This window comes from Ictidomys tridecemlineatus, chromosome 1 (assembly GCF_052094955.1).
Source record: "Ictidomys tridecemlineatus isolate mIctTri1 chromosome 1, mIctTri1.hap1, whole genome shotgun sequence".
Taxonomy (NCBI): domain Eukaryota; kingdom Metazoa; phylum Chordata; class Mammalia; order Rodentia; family Sciuridae; genus Ictidomys; species Ictidomys tridecemlineatus.
In genome coordinates, this window is record NC_135477.1 from 23391855 (window position 1) to 23412490 (window position 20636).

Genomic DNA, 20636 nt, shown 5'->3' on the forward strand with positions numbered 1-20636 from the left:
TGAGACAGGGCCTTGTTAAGTTGCCCAGGCTGGACTTGAACTTATGATCTTCCTGCCTCAGCATCCCAAGTCACTGGGATTATAGGCATATGCTACTGCACCTAGCTAAAAGGACATTTTTAAGTCTTAGAAATACTATTCTTAGCTAGTTTATTAATCAACTTGCCAACCAAGTGAGATGCAAACAAAAGGTCTGGAGAAGATCTTTAGAACTAAGGGCTATGGGTTTCATGGTCATACCAGGTCTTTTCACAAACTCCATTAAAATAGGGATATCTAATTACTTATCTGTTAAGTTGTATCAGCAGATAAAACTAATTAAAGTAGGACATTTGATTCTAAATGTATAAATGTAAGTTATCTGATCTCCAAGAGTAAGTGGTAGATTTTTTTATTGTGGACATCAGTAGTATGGGAACTATATACAATAAAGACTCCCAGAGGTCACTGGCACTTCAAATATGTGTGGAAAGAATTAAGCTGGCTTTTAGATCTCTGGTAATTCAGGGGCCATCCTATGTATTGGAGATGTTTAGTAACATCTCCAGCCTCTGTCTACAAGACAGGAGCATCTCATACCTCCAGTAATAAAAATTTTAAAATATCTCCAGAGATCTAAAAGCCAGCTTAATTCATAATATGAATTTCAAACTCCTCTGAGAAAAGGTAGACTTGGCACAGTAGTGTCGCTTCCTGGCTATTCCAACTAGCCAGGTCTGTGAGCATCAGTAGTCCAGCTCCCCTGGGTGAGGGATCTGTCCTCAGAACCCCCTGTGCTCATGGGTGTGACATGGCTGCCCTTGGAGGCATTTATGTTGCCACCCCAGTCTTCACGGAAGGGAATACAGCCTACAGATGTACCCTTCAGGAACTGTTTTCAGGGGTACAGCTTGCACTCCAGACATTCATCTCCAGGCAATGTAGCTCAAAAACTGTTGGGGAAAAATAATCAAACTGTCCCACCTCAAACATAGCCATGACTTACCTTGGTAGTGAATTTACGAAAAGATGATTTTGTTCTAAGAGGCCACACTTTCATTTTTAACTTTTCCCTTCATCCATGTGCTTCAAGATAAGAAAGGATGTAGAGATGCACAATCTAGCCAAGGGCTACTTGACTGAGGTTATCAAAGAAGAATGCTGGAATGCCATGGCTGTGAAGGGCCGAGCACTTAAGGTAAAGGACACAACCCCAAAAACCTTAGCTGCTGAGAATTTTCAACCAAAGTCTCATGGCATAACATTTAACAACAGTTTTTAAAAAGAAAATCCACATGTAGCAAAGCATTTGAAGCATGCCCTGCCTCTTCTACACTGACTTCCACCTATAGGTGTTGCTTTCTCTTAATGCTTTCTTCCCTCTGCTCAGTCCCCATGTGCTTCCAAACCAGCACCTCTTAAGATTGGCTTTAGCACCCCATCTTTCTTTCCGCTGCAACACTTCCTGTTCCAAGTCTTAGTATTTGTCTACTCCAAAAGCCCACCTCATTCACGGTCCACACAGCTCAAAAGGTGGGATACAACGTATTGTTCACATCTATATCTCTGCCTGCCTTTGCATTTTCTAAGGAGCTATTTTTTTAAAAATTAGAGCATTATAATTATACATACTATTTGAGTTCATTTTAACAAACTAATACACGCAAGGAATTTGATTTCAATCCCCATTTCCCCATTTTCCCTCCCCTCGTCCCTCCCTCATTCTCTCTACTCTATTTCCTTCACTCCTTTATTTATCTAGTTTTGATGCATACATTAGTTATGTTATAATGAAATTAACTCTTTTCATATTTCCTCTCTATATTTTTCCTTGTTTCTTCTTTCTTTTCCCCTTCATTTCTAAGGAGCTATTTTTAAAATTTTTTTTATTCTGATTTGTTATACATGATGGCAGAATACAATTCATTTCATATCACACACATAGAACAAAATTTTTCAAGATACTGGTTGTATACAAAGTATTTTCACACCATTCATGTCTTATACTTAGGGTAATGATGTCTAACTCATTCCCCATCATTCCTATCCTTTTGCCCCTTCCTTTCCCCTCCCTCCCCTTTGCCCTATCTAAAGATCCTCCATTCTTCCCATGCTCCTCCCCAATCGCCATTATGCATCTGCATCCTCATATCAAAGAAAACATTCAGCTTTTGGTTTTGGGGGATTGGCTTGCTTCACTTAGCCTTATATTCTCCAACTTCATCCATTTACCTGCAAATGCCATGATTTTCTCTCTTTTAATGCTGAGTAATGTTCCATTGTGTATGTATACCAAAGTTTCCCTATCCATTGTCTACTGAAGGGCATCTAGGTCAGTTCCATAATTTAGCTATTGTGAATTATGCTGCCGCAAACATTGATATGGCTGTGTCCCTGTAGTATGCTGTTTTTAAGTCCTGTGGGTATAAAAAAAGAGTCGGACAGCTGGATCAAATGGTGGTTCCATTCCAAAATCTATTTTCCAGATTGGCTGCACCAATTTGCAGTCCCACCGGCAATGTATGAGTGTGCTCTTAAGAAGCTATTTTAATTTACCTCTTTAAAAATACAGTGTGACCAAAAGTCTTGAGTTTATGTCTGTGGAGTAACTATTCACAACACCTTCTTCACTTTCAAATGTCACACACACAAAAACCCACATATATTTGGATAATGAAGCATGTATTGACCCTACCTTGATACGATTGAGTTTCTCTCTAGAATAAGGTTTCCCAAAAGTGGCATATTTGGGGCTGGACCATCACTTGTCATAGGACTATCCTATGTATTAGAGATGTTCAGCAACATTCCCAGTCTCTGACTACTAGATAAGAGCACCCCACACCTCCAGTAATAAAAATTTAAAAATGTCTCCAGACATTGCCAGGTGTGGGTGGAGGGAAGAGAGGCAGAATTGCTTTCTAGCTGAGAACCATTGCTCTAGAAAGAAATCCTTCAAAGTCTAACCAATACTAATAGCATGCCTCATTTTATTTTTAAAATTTCCAGTGCCAATTTTACTCATGGCATAATATCCCATGAGTTAATTTTAGTCAGAGAAAACACCCCACACCTCATCCCCACATACCCACAATTATACTCAAAATGAATTTATTGGGCCTGGGGCTGTAGCTCAGTGGCAGAGCACTTGCCTCTCACACATGTAAGCCAATGGGTTCGATCCTAGCACCACATAAAAATAAACAAATAAAATAAAGGCATGCTGTCCATCTACAACTATTAAAAAAAGAATTTACTTCCTCTTGCTTGTTTCCCAAGTGCTTTCACATCCCTTATGTGGTCGAGAACTTCCCGATGAAAGAGCGCTCAAGTGAAGAGCTGAAGGAATTGAAGACAGTCTTGCAGCAAAAGAAGATTGAAGCAGAGTGTCTTAAAGTACAATTTTTAATATATGTGTTTATATAAGTGATGTGATTTATATTAGGGTTTCCTTCATACAGACTTGAGTTGGGATACAATTTAGGATAATAAGTTAATATATTGTGTGCATTTTTATATATGTATTTTGTTCCATTTATATTTTTATTTCTAATTTGCAGGATACATTCTTTTATTCTTTTCTTTCTTTCTTTCTTTCTTTTATTTATTTATTTATTTTTTTTTTGGATACTAAAGGTTAGATATAGAGGTGTTTTACCACTGAGCCACATCCCCAGCTCTTTTTACTTTTTATTTTGAGATACTGTTTCATTAAGTTGCTTGGGACCTCATTAAATTGCTGAGGCTGGATTTGAACTCATGATCCTCCTGCCTCAGCCTCCCGAGCCCCTGGGATTACAGGTATGCGCCACCATGCCCAGTTTACAGGATATATTCTAATAAACACAGGACCTATATTCATATAGTAAATCCAACACTGGCTAGCCATCAGATACCAAGGATATGCTTTTAAAAACAACAATTGGTGTTTTGTTCTTATTTTGCTCAGAGGTCTATACTCCCTCCTCACTCTACCTTACCATTTGGGATTGTGTTTTAAATTAACCAACAAAGATGAACTAGAATCTTTTTTGATGTAAATGCAGTTTCCCTAAAACAGCTCCACTTTTTTTTAAGAAGTAATTTCTGTGAAATCAGTTTAAAAAAAAAAAAAGAAAGAAAGAAATTGGTCCTTTGTTATAGCTTTGTTTTGGCCAGAATTTTGCATCTACTCTTTCTCCAAAACATAAAATGAAGGCTTATGTAAATCTTAACCAACACCCTCTAGTCCCATGTGAACAAGTTTGTTTACTTTGTAATGCTTACATACCAAGAAAGACTTGAAATATTTACAAGTGGGTATCATCCTGACACACAAATATCAATATTATGTAGTGTTCAGGGTCATTTTTGTTCTTTGGTTTACAGTTTGTCAGTTTCTGGAGCTTTAATTTCTTCTGTGGTGGTTTCAGGATCCTATCACCTCGAATTAAATTGTTGGCAAGATGATTTAACCTCTTAAGATGGTTGTTAAAGTAATTAAATTGTTGCAAAATTGTCCTTTAGAGAATTTTTCTTATTGCACGACTTCCATGTAATCTTTTTCTCTATTCAGCTACGGAAGGAAATTTCAGAGGTTCAATCTGCAGTCTCCTTGGTTAAAAAGCGTCATGAAGAAGATGATGAAGAAGAAGAAGATGAAGATAAGATAATCAGAGACTCCAACTTGCCCAATTACCTGCTTGGTAGTTTGAGTACTGATTTTGGGGTAGATACCTCTTTGTTATCAAGCCAATTGGAACTTCACTCCAGAGAGGAGAAGATCAACCAAATTACCTTACTAAAAGTGGGTGGCTTTTCTCTTTATTCTTAAAAATTTCTGAAACTCTTATGAGATGTCTTTAAAGTGCTCACATTGAAACCTAATTCCAATCAAATGATTTCATCAAAGTGCATAAAGAAACACACAGCCATGTCCACAGACAGAGCTTATGTACAAGAGTTGTCTCCATCCCTTCAAACTGGGTTCTGTGCTCTCACATTTTCTAAAGAATACTTTACACTGGCTGATACCACAAACCATTCTTCTGTTTAGAACTTTAGTCAGTTCAAAGAAACTCTTGGATTCCATCTTCTCAGTAACTCAAGTTTCATTTAGGATCTCCTTTTAAGGTTGAGACACAACTGCTTATTTAGCTGCTTAACCTGAGGAAATATAATTTCTTCTCTAAGAATTTTGGTACATTCTGGGTTCTAGAATAAGTCCCTTCCTCTTTACTTCTCCACTAAACAAGTCAATCTCATAACACATCTGTCTATGGAGAAGACTCTAAGATGCTCCAGAGGTTCCCGGTCATGGGAATTAGATAATTTTGAGGCTGTAGGCATAGGCATAATTTTTGAAAATGCAATGCCTGAGACTGTAGATACTTTGAAATTTATTGTTAGCTATTCCTTTTCTTAAAAGTCCTTCAGCCATGTCTGCAATTCAAGTTCTAGCTTCCTGTCATGTTTCTCAGCTCTCACTTCCTTTCTTTTCCTTCTTCTATTCTAACCCTTTATTCCTCAGAGAATAAGCCCTCAATTTATTCTAAGAATGGTTCAGTTACCTTTTGTGGCCCAGCTTCTGCAGACTCATGCCCCAGGCATCACCTTCTTGCTACTTTATTCCTACAAAGAGGTAATTTCAGCCTAAGAGAAACTGGTGCTAAGTGTTAAGATCATTTTTTTTCCAATTTAATGGCTTCTTCTCCAATAACATAGATGTATAGACTGAACTCTGACAGTAACATAAAGGCCACTTTGAGTTGAGCCATTAGGAGTGGTAGCAACCCATCTGGACTCACTTTCTCTCTGGTTATTGACTGATCCTTCTGGTGACCTCAGGTTCTCTCTTGCCTGAGAATGACCTGATCCTATAGCTATAGAAAGAATATTGTGCCTGGTGGACTTCTCTGGAAGCTTCTCTAAACACTCTGTATTGGCCATTTCTTCCTCTCTACATCTGCCACAAGATTCTAAAAAAGAGATTTTAAAAAAAATCATGCACAAAAGTAGAGAGAATTGCTCAATGAGCCTCTGTGTGCACACCACCCACCTGAACATTTATCATCATACTTGCACATTGAATGACAGCTTACATTTCAGAAAGTAGATTATGGAATATGGTTGCCTTAATCCTACCTATGGTTGGATGCCACTGTCAATTATAGAATCAAGAAATGGCTTGATACAAATGGCATTCCAGGAAGATTAATTTTACCTTCTTAAAAGATAATTTCAGGACTGACCTTAGAGGGAAAGTGTAACTTGGGATCATGTTACTAGTAAAGATATGAGATGTGGTGTGTTTTTCAGTAACATATTGATATTTCAGGATATCATTTACAAGGTAAAAACTGCTTTCAATAATGAGTTTGATGCTGCATATAAACAAAAAGAGTTTGAAATCACACGTGTGACGGAAAGAAATGTTAGAATTAGAGAAATTATTTCAGATCTGGAGTTGGAGGAAACAGTCTGGCAACCAGAATTTGAAGACTGTGAGAAACCAGAGAGAACCTTTGTTGTAGAGGATCATGAGGTATGGCTGGCCCCATCATCTCTTCCCTCTTTCTCAGATTTCTCCCAGATCCTATTTGTTCACCTTCTTCTTTATATTATTGCAAACAACTGTATTAGCTAGCATGCTCATTTACAGATAATAAAAACAGAGGCTAGAGCTGCAGTATTGAGAATTTCTTTTATGGACCCCAGGGAGTCCAGGGAAGATTTGGACACTGCACCTAGGAAGAAACCGGCAGCAGAGACTAGAGCTTTATGGGGAGTCCAGGGCCCTCTTTCTTTATCTCCTAGCTTACTTATCTGTGCATATAAGATTCTTCTAGCAATTTCTACTTTGTATCTCCTCTACCAAGAGAGCAGCTGGTCTGAATTAGATTATCTTGGTTCTAGTTCTAGGCTTGCCTGGGAAGGGACTCCTTGGCCTAGTGTTGGCCCAGTGCTTGAACCAGAGGGGTTGAACCACTCTGTGGGAAAAAGGCCAATGGAGTCATTATCTAGATCTTTGGTGGGCAGTACAGATACCAGGGAAAGGGACTTGTGGACAGCCTTCTTCAAAGTATAGGCAGTTTCGAAAAGAATACCTAAAGAAAATATATGACCATATTTCATTCTTTTGAAAGAAAAAATGCTGGAGAATACTCAAAGAAAAACTATTGTTCACATGAAACCAATTTGACTACTTTGGGGCAAAAAGTAATACTGGTGTTTAGAAGAAATATTTTCACCATCCCTATTAGCTGCCAGGCCCCATTCTAAGTGTCTTAGATAGATGAGAATGAATATATAATTCTACATCCATAGAAGGTAAGTCCTAACATTGCCTCTATTTCACAGATGAGGAAAGTGAGGGACAGAGAAATTAAGTAGCTTAGCCACAGTTTCTTGGCTAATTAGTAACAGACTGGACCCAAACCATTTGCTTCTGAGGACATTGTCCTAACCTTTGCACTTGTTTAACTTCTACAAGTCATTTTTCCCTAGTCTCTTTGCTATGTGACCTGGGAGCTGGAGCAAGGTGAAAACCAAGACCTCATTCTGCCACTGCTCAGGGCCCAGCTCAAGGCAATCCCTTTGCACATGCAGTAAACCCCCATGCCTGCTTTTTCTTGAGCTCCCATCAGTTTATGTTCAGGAGAGAGATCTCTTTGCAAGTCAGATATGACTTCCTGCTGTGCCTGACCCCCTGCAGTGGCTGCCCAGGGCACTTGGGATACAGCCCACCTTCCTGACCATCTCCCTGCCCTCATCTTATCCAGCTGCTCTCGCTCCCTTCTGGCCATGCTTTACTGCCCACAGTTCTTAGAATGCCCCAAGCTCTTGACCTCTTAGGACATCTTTCAGGATTTGACTTAGGTGACACTTCTTTGATCTCCCTTCCCCTCACCCTTCATCAAATCTCTTCAGTGATGAGACAGAGCTGAAAACTAAAAGTAAAGATCTATTCTTCTAGCCCTCTCATTTTAGACTTTGTCTTCATTCCAAAACAGAAATTGAATGCAAAATATGGATTGTACCTTTAATTCTCACAGTACTATTTAATTTCCTCCCAGTGTATAGAAGGAAAGTTTGGTTTGGATTTTGTAAGAATACCAGCAGAAAGCTGTATTTTCTCTTTTAGATTACAGCTCAAAAACATGTTTCTCCATGGCAAAAAGCCAAAACAGAATTGATTTCACCCCATGAAACAGAGCGATGGCTTCATTCACAGGTATGCAGCTCTGTCCAAATAATACCCAAGACCCTCTTTCCTTTAGAGATACTTGTATCCCATTATAGAAGCACATAAAGATAACTGTCTTGGTCCAGAGGCCACTTGAACCTCATCTGGCTTCCTCCGTTCTCTCTTCCATACCACTGCCACCATTCCCTATCCTAAAGTGGTCATCCTAACACCAGGTGGGAGGTGCCCCTGGGGTCAGAGCACTGTCTCAGCTGCCCTCTCTGACCCTGGCTCTTTCTCAGGATTTGGACGTTAGAAACAGAGCCCTGATGGACATGATGGGAGGTGTTCTGGAAGTCAAGAAGGAAGACATTTTGAGAATGGTGAGATATCTGGCCCTCCTTGTGAAAGGTATAGCAGAGTTGAAATACACTTACATTTCACCATTTTGTACAAATTCTATGGCAAAAAAATATTAGACAACCTTATAGTACCCTATAAACATACACAGTAGGCAAATAAGAAAAAAAAATTGGCTTCCATTCTCACAAGAAGCAAATGAGCACCAACAAACCACAGTGGTTTTGTTCTCTACCAAAGGCAGGGATACCACTTCAACTCTACTCTAACACCTGCAGTACAGGTGTAGTTCTGCACACACCTCTGTCACCTAAGGGTCCAGGTATATCCTAAACTGCTCTCACTCTCCAGAGTCACAGAACAATAGTCATGATGTTCATTCATACTCTTTAGTAAAAGTGTGTTAGACTATTGTCCTTATCGACTTTTTGTTTGTCTTGTTTTGTTTGGTGTTACTGGGGACTGAACTCATGAGTGTTTTACCACTGAGCTACATTCATAGCCCTTTTCATGTTTCAATTTGAGACAAGGTCCAAAATTGCCCAGATTGGCCTTGAACTTGCAATCTATCTGCCTCAGGCTTCTGAATCTCTGGGATTACGGTGTGCACTGCGGGACCTGGCCCTTGCCAACCCTTTTAAAGGGCCTTTGCTTTTTTATTTCTTCAAATTGTAACCATACCTCTGAGCTTTTACAGTACTGATGCATTTCCATTTGAGCAAGCATGTGTGTTTCTTTCTATTGTCAGGTGATTCCTCAGCCTGCTTTCATGATAAAGCCTGATGCACTGTGGACAGAAGAGGAAAGGAAACAATTCAAAGAATATGAGAAAAAAGTCAAGGAGTTAAATGAAGAAAGAGATAAGTATAGAAAGGTCAGAAGATCCAAAAATCAACATAATCTACCATATCCAGGGTTTTGTTTCAATATTTTTTCAATTTTTTTTATTTCTCAGTGTCTTTAGTGGCTTAAGAATGGCATCTCATCTTAAATTCTCAAGAATTTAGAAGATTTTAGAGAAGTAAATTTTGAGGACTTCAAAGAGAACAATTTAAAACAAAAAGAATTTTGAGCAGTGGTTTTTGAAAGTTCTTATTGATTTCAACATTTCCCACATTGTTTCCATTCATTCTTGTTTAATAGACACCAGTTCTGGCACATCCAAGTCACTGTGAGCGATTGTTCTCTCCTGTCTGTAGCCATCTGAGTTCAGTAATGTTTCTGCTTGATTTGTTCTCACAAGGAAAGGATTTGAGAAAATGGTACAGATAATGGTGTAGCACTTAGTTTACAGTTCTTATTCCAAGTTTCTGCAGTGCAGTTCTGCTACTTTTTATCTTCTTCCATCACAAAGAAACATTCCCACATTAAAACTGCTTACCATTCTAATAGAGATGTAAAAGACTATGGTGTATAACCAAGTGATGATATCTATGCTTCTGTGAGGGAAGTAAAATCATACTTCCCTCGTTCAAGACAGGACTGATTTCTACCTTTTTTTGAGGCTGCATCTTATGAACAAGTTCTTTGAACCTTTTGTTAACCTGTTATATTTTTATTCACTGCAATTCTGACTTGTATTTTAACCTAAGATAGCACTTGCCTAAAACCTGAATCCATAATTCTACTCATTACCTATCTTGGTTCATCTCATACCTCCACTTCTTCCCCAACACTGGATTATTTTTTCAGTGATATAAAAAATTAAATATAAAAATTATAATATAAAAAATAAAATAGTAGTCATCAGGAATACAAACAAAAATAAATCCTGGAGAAGATGTGGAGAAAAAGAAACACTTTTTCACTGTTGGGATTGTAAATTGATACAACCACTAAGGAAATCAGTATAGAGGTTCCTCAAAAGACTAGGCATGGAACCACTGTAAAATCCATTCCTCAATGTCTATCCTAAAGAATTACTATAGTGACATATACACACCCATATTTATAGCAGCACAATTCACAATACCCAAACCATGAAACAAGTCTAGGTATCCATCAATGGATGAGTGGGTAAATAAAATGTGGTATATATACACAATGGCGTTTTTATTCAACCGGTAAAAAAAAAAAAAAAAAAAAAATGAGAGTGCGCATGTGTTGGTTGTCCGGAAATTACCGCAGTGCCTCCCGGGAGGAGGCAGAAAGCCCGGAAGTAAATATTGCCGGACTAGTTTCCTTTCTGTCGGATGGTTTTGGCGTAGGCTTGGGCCTGACCAGGCGAGGTCATTATGTCCGCCGCAGCAGTGGACACGGTTAATGCAGCACCCCAATCGGAGTACAAAGAAATTAATTTGGAGGAACCAAAGAAGATGACTCGAGAGGACTAGAGAAAGAAGAAGGAGCTAGAAGAAAAGTGAAAACTGGGTAATGCTCCAGCAGAAGTTGATGAAGAGGGAAAAGACATCAATCCTCATATTCCTCAGTATATATCTTCAGTGCCATATGATATATTGATCCATCAAGAAGACCTATTTTAAATCATCAGAGACCACAACCATCTGGGGAATGGTACAAGAGGGGGGAGTAAAAGAGAATTCCATAACTACTAAGTACCACAAAGGAGCTTGTGAAATTGTGGGGCCATGACACACAAAAAGAAAGACTGCTTTGAGAAACCTAGGCGAGTTGGAGCCAATTTTACAGGTTCTAATATAGCTCCAGATGAACATGTCCAGCCTCAACTGATGTTTGACTATGATGAAAAAAGAGATCGGTGGAATGGCTATAATCCAGAAGAACACATGAAAATTGTGGAAGAATATGCCAAAAGTTGATCTAGACAAACGAACTTTGAAAGCCCAGAAACTGCAAGAATTAGCCTCAGGAAAACTAGTGGAACAAGCTAATTCTCCAAAACACAGTGGGGAGAAGAGGAACCAAATTCCCAAAGGAGAAAGATCACAATAGTGAAGATGAGGATGAAGACAAATATGCAGATGATATTGACATGCCAGTTCAGAATTTTGACTCTAAGATGAATTACTGTCCGAAATCTCAGGATTCGAGAAGATATTGCAAAATACTTAAGATCCAAATTCTGCGTACTATGATCCAAAAACTAGAGCAATGAGAGAATCCTTATGCTAATGCAGGAAAGAATCCAGATGAAGTGAGTTTTGCAGGAGATAACTTCGTTAGATACACAGGAGATACCATCTCAATGGCTCAGACACAGTTTGCTTGGGAAGCCTTTGACAAAGGATCTGAAGTGCATCTACAGGCGGATCCTACAAAACTAGAGCTATTGTATAAGTCTTTCAAAGTCAAAAAAGAAGACTTTCAAAGAACAGCAGAAAGAAAACATTCTAGAAAAGTATGGTGGGGGCTGGGGATGTGGCTCAAGCGGTAGTGCGCTCGCCTGGCATGCATGCGGCCCGGGTTCGATCCTCAGCACCACATACAAAGAAAGATGTTGTGTCCACCGAAAACTAAAAAATAAATAATTCTCTCTCTCTCTCTCTCTCTCTCTCTCTCTCTCTCTCTCTCTCTCTCTCTCCCCTCCCTCCCTCCCTCTCTCTTAAAAAAAAAAAAAAAGTATGGTGGCCAAGAATACTTGGGATGCTCCTCCAGCTGAATTACTTTTAGCCCAGACTGAAGACTATGTAAAATACTCAAGACATAGTACAGTCATCAAAGGACAAGTGCGAGCTGCTGCCTGCTCCAAATAGGAGGAAGATGTAAAGATTCACAACCATACACTATCTCGGGATCTTACTGGAAGGATGGCTGATGGGGATACAAATGCTGTCACTCTTTTTTCAAGTATTCCTAATGTACTGGAGAAGCTGGGAAGGATATTGTTAATTCAGATGAATGTATTATAAATGATGTAAGTGGAGAAGAAATCTGTGAAAAAAATCAAACCCTCATGGAAATAAATCAAGAAAAACTAAAAGAAGAGAAAAAGAAAAAGAAGAAACACCGAAAGAGCAGCTCAGATAGTGATGATGAAGAAACATGAAAAATTGAAAAAGACACTGAATGCAGGGGAGGCACCCCTTTTTCATGTCAAGGAGACCATGCAGGTTGATGAGGGGAAACAGCCTTACAATAACATATATGAAACTTGGGAACCCACCAAAGAGGAAATGGAGACCTATAGAATGAAACGGCAGAGGCCAGATGACTCCATGGCCTCTTTCCTTGGACAATAACTAGTCATAGAAATTCATCCAGGATGGATTCAGCTGACATGGTCTTTTCAACTTCTTGCTCATGATTGTAGACTGGAAAAATGCTTGTCTTCTCTTCTTTGCTACTTGACTTTAATAAAGCTTTCAGAAGTCCCAAAGTAAATTCCTTCTTTTCCACATTGAAGAAGAACTCAAATAGAAGGTACATTAAGTGTGGAGTAAGATTGTAAATACTCTAATTTTTATATTAGTTATATGGAAAAACCTTAACTCTCTACTTACCAAGAATGTTTTGTACTCAACAGTTGAGTACAAAACAGTTAAATATTCCTCAATTTTTCTGGCCTTCTGTCTAGTATTAGCACACATTTTGAAAGTAGATTACTCTTTCTCAAATCTAGGGCTTCATTTTCTTTAATAACTAGCAATTATAGTTGTAATTTAACTTTATAATTGCAGTTATTTTGTAATCATTTGTTTTTACCTTATCAGGTTTTCCTGGTCTGAAATGAAAAAATTATTTTTACCTTGGTCTTTGGGTCATTATTTTCTTATCCTTGAGTCAATACTAATAGTACTTTTACTACTATAGGAAAAATAGTAGTAAAAACATAGAAATTCTTTCATTTATCATAGTAGATATGGTTTGTAATATTTTGTTATTTTATTTTATTATGCATTAATGTAATGATCATGATATTAAGTTAGATTTTAAGAGAGTGTAGAATATCTGGGAGATACCTAATCTTCATAGCTAGCAGGTGTCGCTTTGTAAAATTTGCACGGAGCAAAACCTGAAGTTGAAGGTTTCTTCAGAGAATTGTAAGATAGCTTGTATGGATCTTAGTAACTGAGATCACCATAATCCCCAGGACACTTTGTGAATATAATGCTGACAGAGTAGAATCAATAAAAACAGACTAAAATCCCCGATATGAATGCATCTACTTAACACCTTTCTAAACTACCAAAAAAAAGTGTGTAGTATACTGTGTTAAGTCAGAATCTCAGAAATAGTAGTTCTAGAAGAACAGCTGAGTCAAACTGGCAAATACCAGGAATATATGTGGTGTCTAGATTCCAACTCATTGAAATTAAAATAGCAAGGCAGATCTTATTCTTAAGATGGTCAAAATTTTGTTTTCCTATTCCTACATTTAATAGGGTGGTTCAGCGTCAAGTCTGACATTGGTGTCTGTCTTATATTTTTTTGTTAATAAAGATATGTAATTAAGAATAAAAAAAGAAAAATGAAATTATGTTATTTGCAGGAAAACAGATGAAACTTGAAACCATTATGTTAAGTAAAATAAGCCAAACTCAGAAGTTCAAGGGTTGTATGTTTTCTCTCATACATGGAAGCTAGAGAGAAAAAAAGGAAATGAAATGTGGCAGAATGGGGATGTCATGAAAAAAAAAAAAAGAGATCAGTAGAGGAAAGGGACCCCCGGTGGTAGAGAGGAAGGGAGAATATGCAGGGGAGTGCATATTTACCAAATTATATTGTTCTATTTTGTGCATATTCAAATATTCAACAAATTCCAACATTATGTACAACTATAATGCACAATAAAATACTGTGGAAAAATATATAAAATTTTCATGAAAAGGAATTCAAAGCTTGGGGGAAAAATAAAAGCAAGAAATTTTTTTTAGGGCCAAATCATATATCTGGAAATTACTATCCTATAAAAGGAGTCGGTTTTCTGAAAAAATTTACTGCAGTTTGTTTTACTAGGCCTACTTTTGGCTGTATCATTAGCTATCATTAGTGATTTTTATCCCTCCTCTGCAAAGAAATCTTTTTAAAGCAAAAACCCCAGACACCCAGTATCCAAGTGGAGAATCTCTTGTTGAAGGGACTGAGGTCTCAGAACACCTCACAAGCTCTGCCTTCCTCCTGCCCCTCCCTAGGTGCAAAATGCAACATCCCATCCTGGGAGCACTCTATATTCCTAAACTCTAACTTCACTATGGCCTTCTTTTCAGTCATTAGAAACAGAATTGAAGAAACTTCAAAACTCAATTCAAGAAAGCACACAGAGCTTTGATGAACTTTTGAAAAAACTCTTTGAAAGAAGAGTGAAGGCCGAGATGGTTATCAACCAGGTAAACAGAAGCTTTGCTTCTGTGACTTATTCTTTTAAGGAACCTCCAGGGACCTGGCTGATGTTAGGATAATGACCAACACCCTTTACTGGTACCAAGGTTCTGCAAGCCTGAGTCCCTGGGTCCCTCTTCAGCCTCCTGTTGTTGCACCTCCTCCCTTTCACTTGGCAGACTTCCTCTTTGGGTGCCCTGAGAAGTAGCTACCTTGCAGGGAGGAAGGAGGCTTCTGGGAGGTGCAGGGAAATGGGAAATGACAGCTAAAGTGATGACATGTTCTAAAATTGACTGTGACAATGGTAACACAACTCTAAATATACTGAAGACCACCCACTGACTCGTATACTATAAATGGTGAATTGTATGGTATGTGAATTATATACTTCAGTAAAGCTGTCATTTTGAAAAAACAGCTACACCTAGGTTGCAACTAGTTAGAACACCTAGTTGTACAAGATAAAAAGGGTACTATCAGACTACTAGATAATATCCAAAGGATTCAAGAGCCACCCACATACATCTCCTTTAAATGAGAACATTTAAGATTCAAAGAAGATATAATTGCAATTAAATGAAACCCATCAAATTTGTTTAAATTCACAAATTTGGGATTTTTTTTAAACAGAAAATGCCAATTGGTTATCTTCAGAGGATGATAACCAATTCTCATATAAAACTAATAAAGGAAAGCATAAAGTATCTATTTGGCCTTTCGTATATGAACTGTGCCCTCAGGTAACCAAACAATACATAAGTAGGAGCACTCTCTAGGAAAATATTTCAATTAATAAGTGAAAACGGAAAGTTAAAACAGACTATTACCATTTTCAACTCTTGTTGAATCTATGGACCTAGGCATTGAGCAACTACAGCTTTGATCATTATAGAATGATGACCAGATATTGTGTCTCCTGATCACAGACCATAGTATCACCTATGGTCTTCCAAAAGGACCAAAGCTGGTTCTCATCAGGCCTCTGGATCCAGCTGCCAATTTTCAGGAAATACAAAGGCTGAAGAACCAGGAGTATGCACTGGGTAAAACGAAGGCGAGGTGGAATGACAAGCTCCCAGTTACTACAGATGAATTGTGAGGAAAGAAAGGGAAAGGGGACATGAAGATTATAAGAGATTTAGAAGACATGACAAAAAAATTTTAATGGACAGGTTATACTGTAGTGTCTAAATAAGCACACTTAAGCTTCAGAGAGGTTGTTATTATGAAAGTCAAAGCACTGGTTAGTAGTGGAGTTGAGATTTTGATGGGAACACCTGTAAGGAGCTTTTAGGGTGGCAAAATTCTATTTCTTGAATTGAGTGCTTATGATATATGATGTTGGCCCTTATAATAATTCATTAAACTATGAGTTCACATTGTGTATTTTTCTGTATGTTTTACCTTATAATGAAATGATGAAAGAAAAATAACCAGATACTGTTAAGTCTCTATTCTTTTTATTTTAAGAGTTTTCTTATGTATATGTCATGAACTTGTTTGAGTCAAGTCTATGACCATTAGTAGTCTTTTCTCAGGAGTATCAATCATAACCCCCCCACACACACAGAAACACACCTTTTAAAATATTTTTACAGGAGGAATTGAAAATAAATAACCTTGTGTTTTCTCTACTGTTGGAAGAGGAATTAACCTCCAGAGAAATTTTCCTGAACAACTACCTTGTAAGGAAGCAGCAGGAGAAAGTAAGTACAGAGCCTGATCCCTGAGTGCCAGGCTTTCCTGACAGCCCTGCTCCTTGTTTAGCAAGAGCTCCCAGACCTTCTTAACCTCGAGCAGTCCTTGACCCCTGTCTAAGACTTTGCTCCAGGGCCAGGTGAAAAGTACCCATTCAAATTTGTTAATAGTTATCTGATCTAGCTTCTGGAATCATTTAGTCAAAAGAACCATGTAGGCTTCATATGAAGTGGTTTGTAAAATGAGGTTCATGGTTGAAAGCACAACTTTAAGCCATTGACTATGGGACCTAGAACATTTTAAGCTGCTTGCAAGCCATTCTTCAGGAAGCATTGTTCTCCCTGGACCACTGGATGCTCTTTTTTGTTTTCAATTCTGTTTATTTATTTGCTGTACTAGGAATTGAACCCAGGGCTTCATACTAGGCAAGGGCTCTACCACCATATTATATCCCCAACCATTAAATTTTTTTTAAAAATTTTGAGTCACAGCCTTACTAAGTTGCCCAGGCTGGCCTTGGCACTCTTAAAATTCACTAAGCATGGAAGAGTATTGGGTTAGCTCATATTCTGAAAACCATCTAAACACAACCATAAATAGGATACAAAATGTTTATTACACAGTAAGTTTTGACAGATGTTAGTATTAACAACGCAAATTTGTGAATGTGTGACTTATTGTATCATAAATGAAATATGTACTTTTTTCTAAGAGTCTATTAAACAACAAATGTCTATATATATATATATATATATATCCCTCCTCAGAACAACCCTGCATGATACTAGGTTTCTTTCACAAATGAGAAAGACTGTCTCTGTGAGCTGGTAACATGCCTCAGTCATCCAGTGGTTAAGTTATAGAGCAGGAAATGAACTGTGGAAATAGATGAAGGCCACCCAAATGAGAATAAGCAGAGGCTATTTATTCTGAGCTTGGCATAGCAGAATGGTTGCCATCACTAGCTTTTGGCTGACAAGTCTGGAAGGCAGGCAGGGGAGCAGGAAAGACATAGGATGGAAGCAGGGAAGACACAAGCACACCTGGCTGGATGTTGTTGGCACAGGCAAACCAATTAGAAGCCACCTGGTTTGGGGGAACAAATTTGGCCCTCTCTAGATGATCCTGAGTTGGAAGTAGGTACCAAAGTTAAACAGCTGGCAATTACTGACCAAGTCCTGACAGTGTGGGGCAATCACTGCAAAGGTTTTGGTTTAGTTTGCCAGGTGTTTGCTGCAGTGGGTCAGAGTTCTGTTTCTACATATGGCTGGCCATTGTCCATATTTACGTTCAGTCTCAGAACCCAGGTCCACGGAACTCTCAAACCTGCGCACTTTCCTCATCCACACACTCTGTCACTGACGCTTATGCACTTACACAATGCTGACTGTCCTTAGGAACAGGTGACTGGAGGTTTGTTCAAGTCTCCAAATGGTTTACTTCCTTCTATAAAAGTTTTCTGTAACAGATGCTACACGGCACCTTTACTTTGTACTAGAAAATTCTTTATTCATCTTTGAATCTCCTGTAGTTTTATACTGAAGTCTCCAGTTTCAATTAACTACTCCTGCTGTTATTCTAGAACCAGACTTCGGAAGCCATCCAGAAATCTAGAGAAGAACTGGATGCATTTAAGGAGCACTATGACAACTTAATGGCAGAAGACAAGGTGAGAATCATTGTCTCACCAACTGATAATGCAGTTGAGTTGTTGCTCTTGGGATTAGAGGAAAGCTGAATGACATATAACTCTCTTGTAGATTTCTCTCCAACTATAATTACCATATATGAATGAACTTCATTTTGTGCCATTGAACACTTCTGAAAATCTGAAAAAAGAATTTTTGTAAACTTCTCTCATCTAAGATTTCTTTTATGCAAAAAACAGGGAGATCATTGAACTTCCAGGGCTTTTCAAACTTAAGAGTGCAGTATCCTTTAGTTGGTTATGAAATCAGTTTAGTAGGTCTGACCAGCAGCTTTCTAATGCAAAAGAATGGGATAGGATAGCACAAAAAAAGACAGCAGAATGGAATGGAAGGAGATGGAATAGAAGAAAATAGAGAAACTTGCATGTTTTGTCAATAAATATTATTTTGGAAAACTTATGAATGATTTCTAAGACCTCTCATATGAAATAACATTTTTAATACACTGAGGTGCTTCCTATTCAAAAAAAGATCTTTGGGAAATACTTGCACTGTGAATCATCTTCAATTTTATAAAAAAAGTTTTTGTGGATTTTTAACATCAAAGTGCTACAACCTGTATTTTAAAGAATATTGTCAACAAAAAAAGTTTTCTGAATAAAGTTACATTCTTGCAATGATGTGTTTATCCTTAGGTTCTGGATCGAAGCTTTAAAAAGGAATTTTCTGAAATTCCCAGTCATCAGGTGGATCTACTCTACAAACTTTTTAAACGCCGACCAAGGTTTGTTTCTCCTTTGCTATTATGTTTCTAAAAAAGAAAGGCCTTTAAATGAAGAGGAGGATTATAAGATTTTGCCTTTTTCTCTCAGAAATTGTCAGTGTAACTTTTAGGGAAAGATGTTCATCTTGATCATAATTCAGCATTTTTTGAGATTATGCCTACATCTTAAGGAAAGGAAATCAAGTATAATATATTCCTTTTCATTATTTAAAAATAAAAATTTCTACGTAAGCAAGGTAATTACATAAGTGTCGCAAGTGCATTAAGTGTCTTTCACTCATGAAAGTCGTTCCTCTTGAGTCATAGATAGCATAAAAGTTCATAAACTGTTTTTTCCCCCAAGATGTGTTCCAACAAATACCAGCCCCTGATGGTATGAGTTGGATTTGCACCTAACAGGTTTCCAGGACTACATAAATTGGGGAAAATACAAGATTAAAAAAAAAAAAAAGTTAAAACAGTATCCTTTACTGCAGAACCTCTCAGAGATTATTATTGGCCTTTGGATCTCCAAGTATAAGAATAAGCAGTGTTTTTCAAACTTACATGATCAGACATTTCTTTTCTTCAGATTATGTGATTATGCTCTGAACAAAGTTTGGGGGAAAAAATGCCAGTATAAATGGTTGAAAATAGTGATTATCAAGAGTTCTAGGCTGGGATATGGCTCTGTGGTAGAGTACTTGCCTAGAATACACAAGATCCTGGGTTCAATCCCCAGGATTATAAATAGCCCCCCTCGCTTTAACTGAGTAGCCTTAGAATTATATTTTGCTGATTTGTAGTCTAAAACTCATGAAGTTTGTCACAAGAGTAGACTAATTTGTGTCTGAGATTTTACCTGTTTCACTCATGTCCTGGTTTCCCTATTTTTAAAAAGATATGTTATCACAAGCCCAAGTACATACCCTTTCCTTGTGAAGAAAGCAGTGAGACCTGCTACCTGTCAGGAGGCAACAATGGAGAAAGCACAAGCTTTGTTAACTAATAGATTTTAAGTCCCTAAGTCACCCATCTATCAGACCTGAAGCTACCTGTGGGCCAACAGCTTCTTCCAGGGCCGAACTTTCCTATCTAAGAGTTGGGATAGCAACACCAGTCTCACTGTGGATTACAAGGGTGCCTGCTGCAGTACAGGGAAACAAAGCTAATATGTTTACGTGGATAAGAGACACTTCCCCAGTTCACACAGATCTAAGCATATCTACTGCAAAAAAGGATATCAGCAGAGGATTTGCCAGACAGACCCAAAGACCACCCACACTCCCATGGGCATTGCTTAGCCTGAAAGTTTCCCCGAAAAAGTAATGCTGCCAGAACTGACAAGTTAGTCATCTGTAGTCCAGTCTAGGGTCACATCTGGGGACCCAGAGTATGGAAGAACAAAGTGGGTGCTTCTCTCTTTGGACTAATGTGCCCACGAAAATTGCCATGCAGTATGTCCTATGAGCCTAGGCTGACAATATTATTTTATAATGATTTTGTTGTTGTGACTCGAGAGAATGTGAAAGGTTGACAGGCTTTTCTTGCTAATACCAGGATTCACAAACAGAAAGCACACACAGAGGCAGCCAGTAGTACCCCATTTGGAGAACGACCGGGATCTGGCAAGTTGAATAAGGACACTTTTGCCCACTTAATGAAAGCCATGGATGAGTTGGATAATATTAACAACATGCCAGAAGGCTTGGACCCTTCAGTCTGGGATCATTTCTGTGCAACCAGACGAGCAAAAGTTGAAAATGAACACAAAGTATGTAAT

At 38.2% G+C, this 20636-nt stretch overlaps 1 protein-coding gene and 2 pseudogenes across 6 annotated transcripts in view; all 3 read left to right on the forward strand.

The window, feature by feature from the left end:
• The window catches only part of Cfap43 (cilia and flagella associated protein 43), an 88200-nt gene that overhangs the window by 58709 nt on the left and 8855 nt on the right, over positions 1-20636 (forward strand). For 5 of the 6 annotated variants that reach the window (XM_040272725.2, XM_040272726.2, XM_040272728.2 and 2 more), the window contains exons 21-32: positions 1073-1177; positions 3259-3375; positions 4535-4765; positions 6296-6502; positions 8102-8191; positions 8446-8526; positions 9252-9377; positions 14632-14751; positions 16342-16449; positions 18024-18110; positions 18786-18874; positions 20414-20627. In XM_040272725.2, coding sequence (XP_040128659.2) covers positions 1073-1177; positions 3259-3375; positions 4535-4765; positions 6296-6502; positions 8102-8191; positions 8446-8526; positions 9252-9377; positions 14632-14751; positions 16342-16449; positions 18024-18110; positions 18786-18874; positions 20414-20627 — 1575 coding nt within the window. The remainder of the gene's footprint in view (positions 1-1072; positions 1178-3258; positions 3376-4534; positions 4766-6295; positions 6503-8101; positions 8192-8445; positions 8527-9251; positions 9378-14631; positions 14752-16341; positions 16450-18023; positions 18111-18785; positions 18875-20413; positions 20628-20636) is intronic. The other variant, XM_078053287.1, reaches the window with a different exon arrangement.
• LOC144364757 (pre-mRNA-splicing factor SLU7 pseudogene) lies at positions 9388-11881 on the forward strand (annotated as a pseudogene).
• LOC101963734 (pre-mRNA-splicing factor SLU7 pseudogene) lies at positions 12028-13061 on the forward strand (annotated as a pseudogene).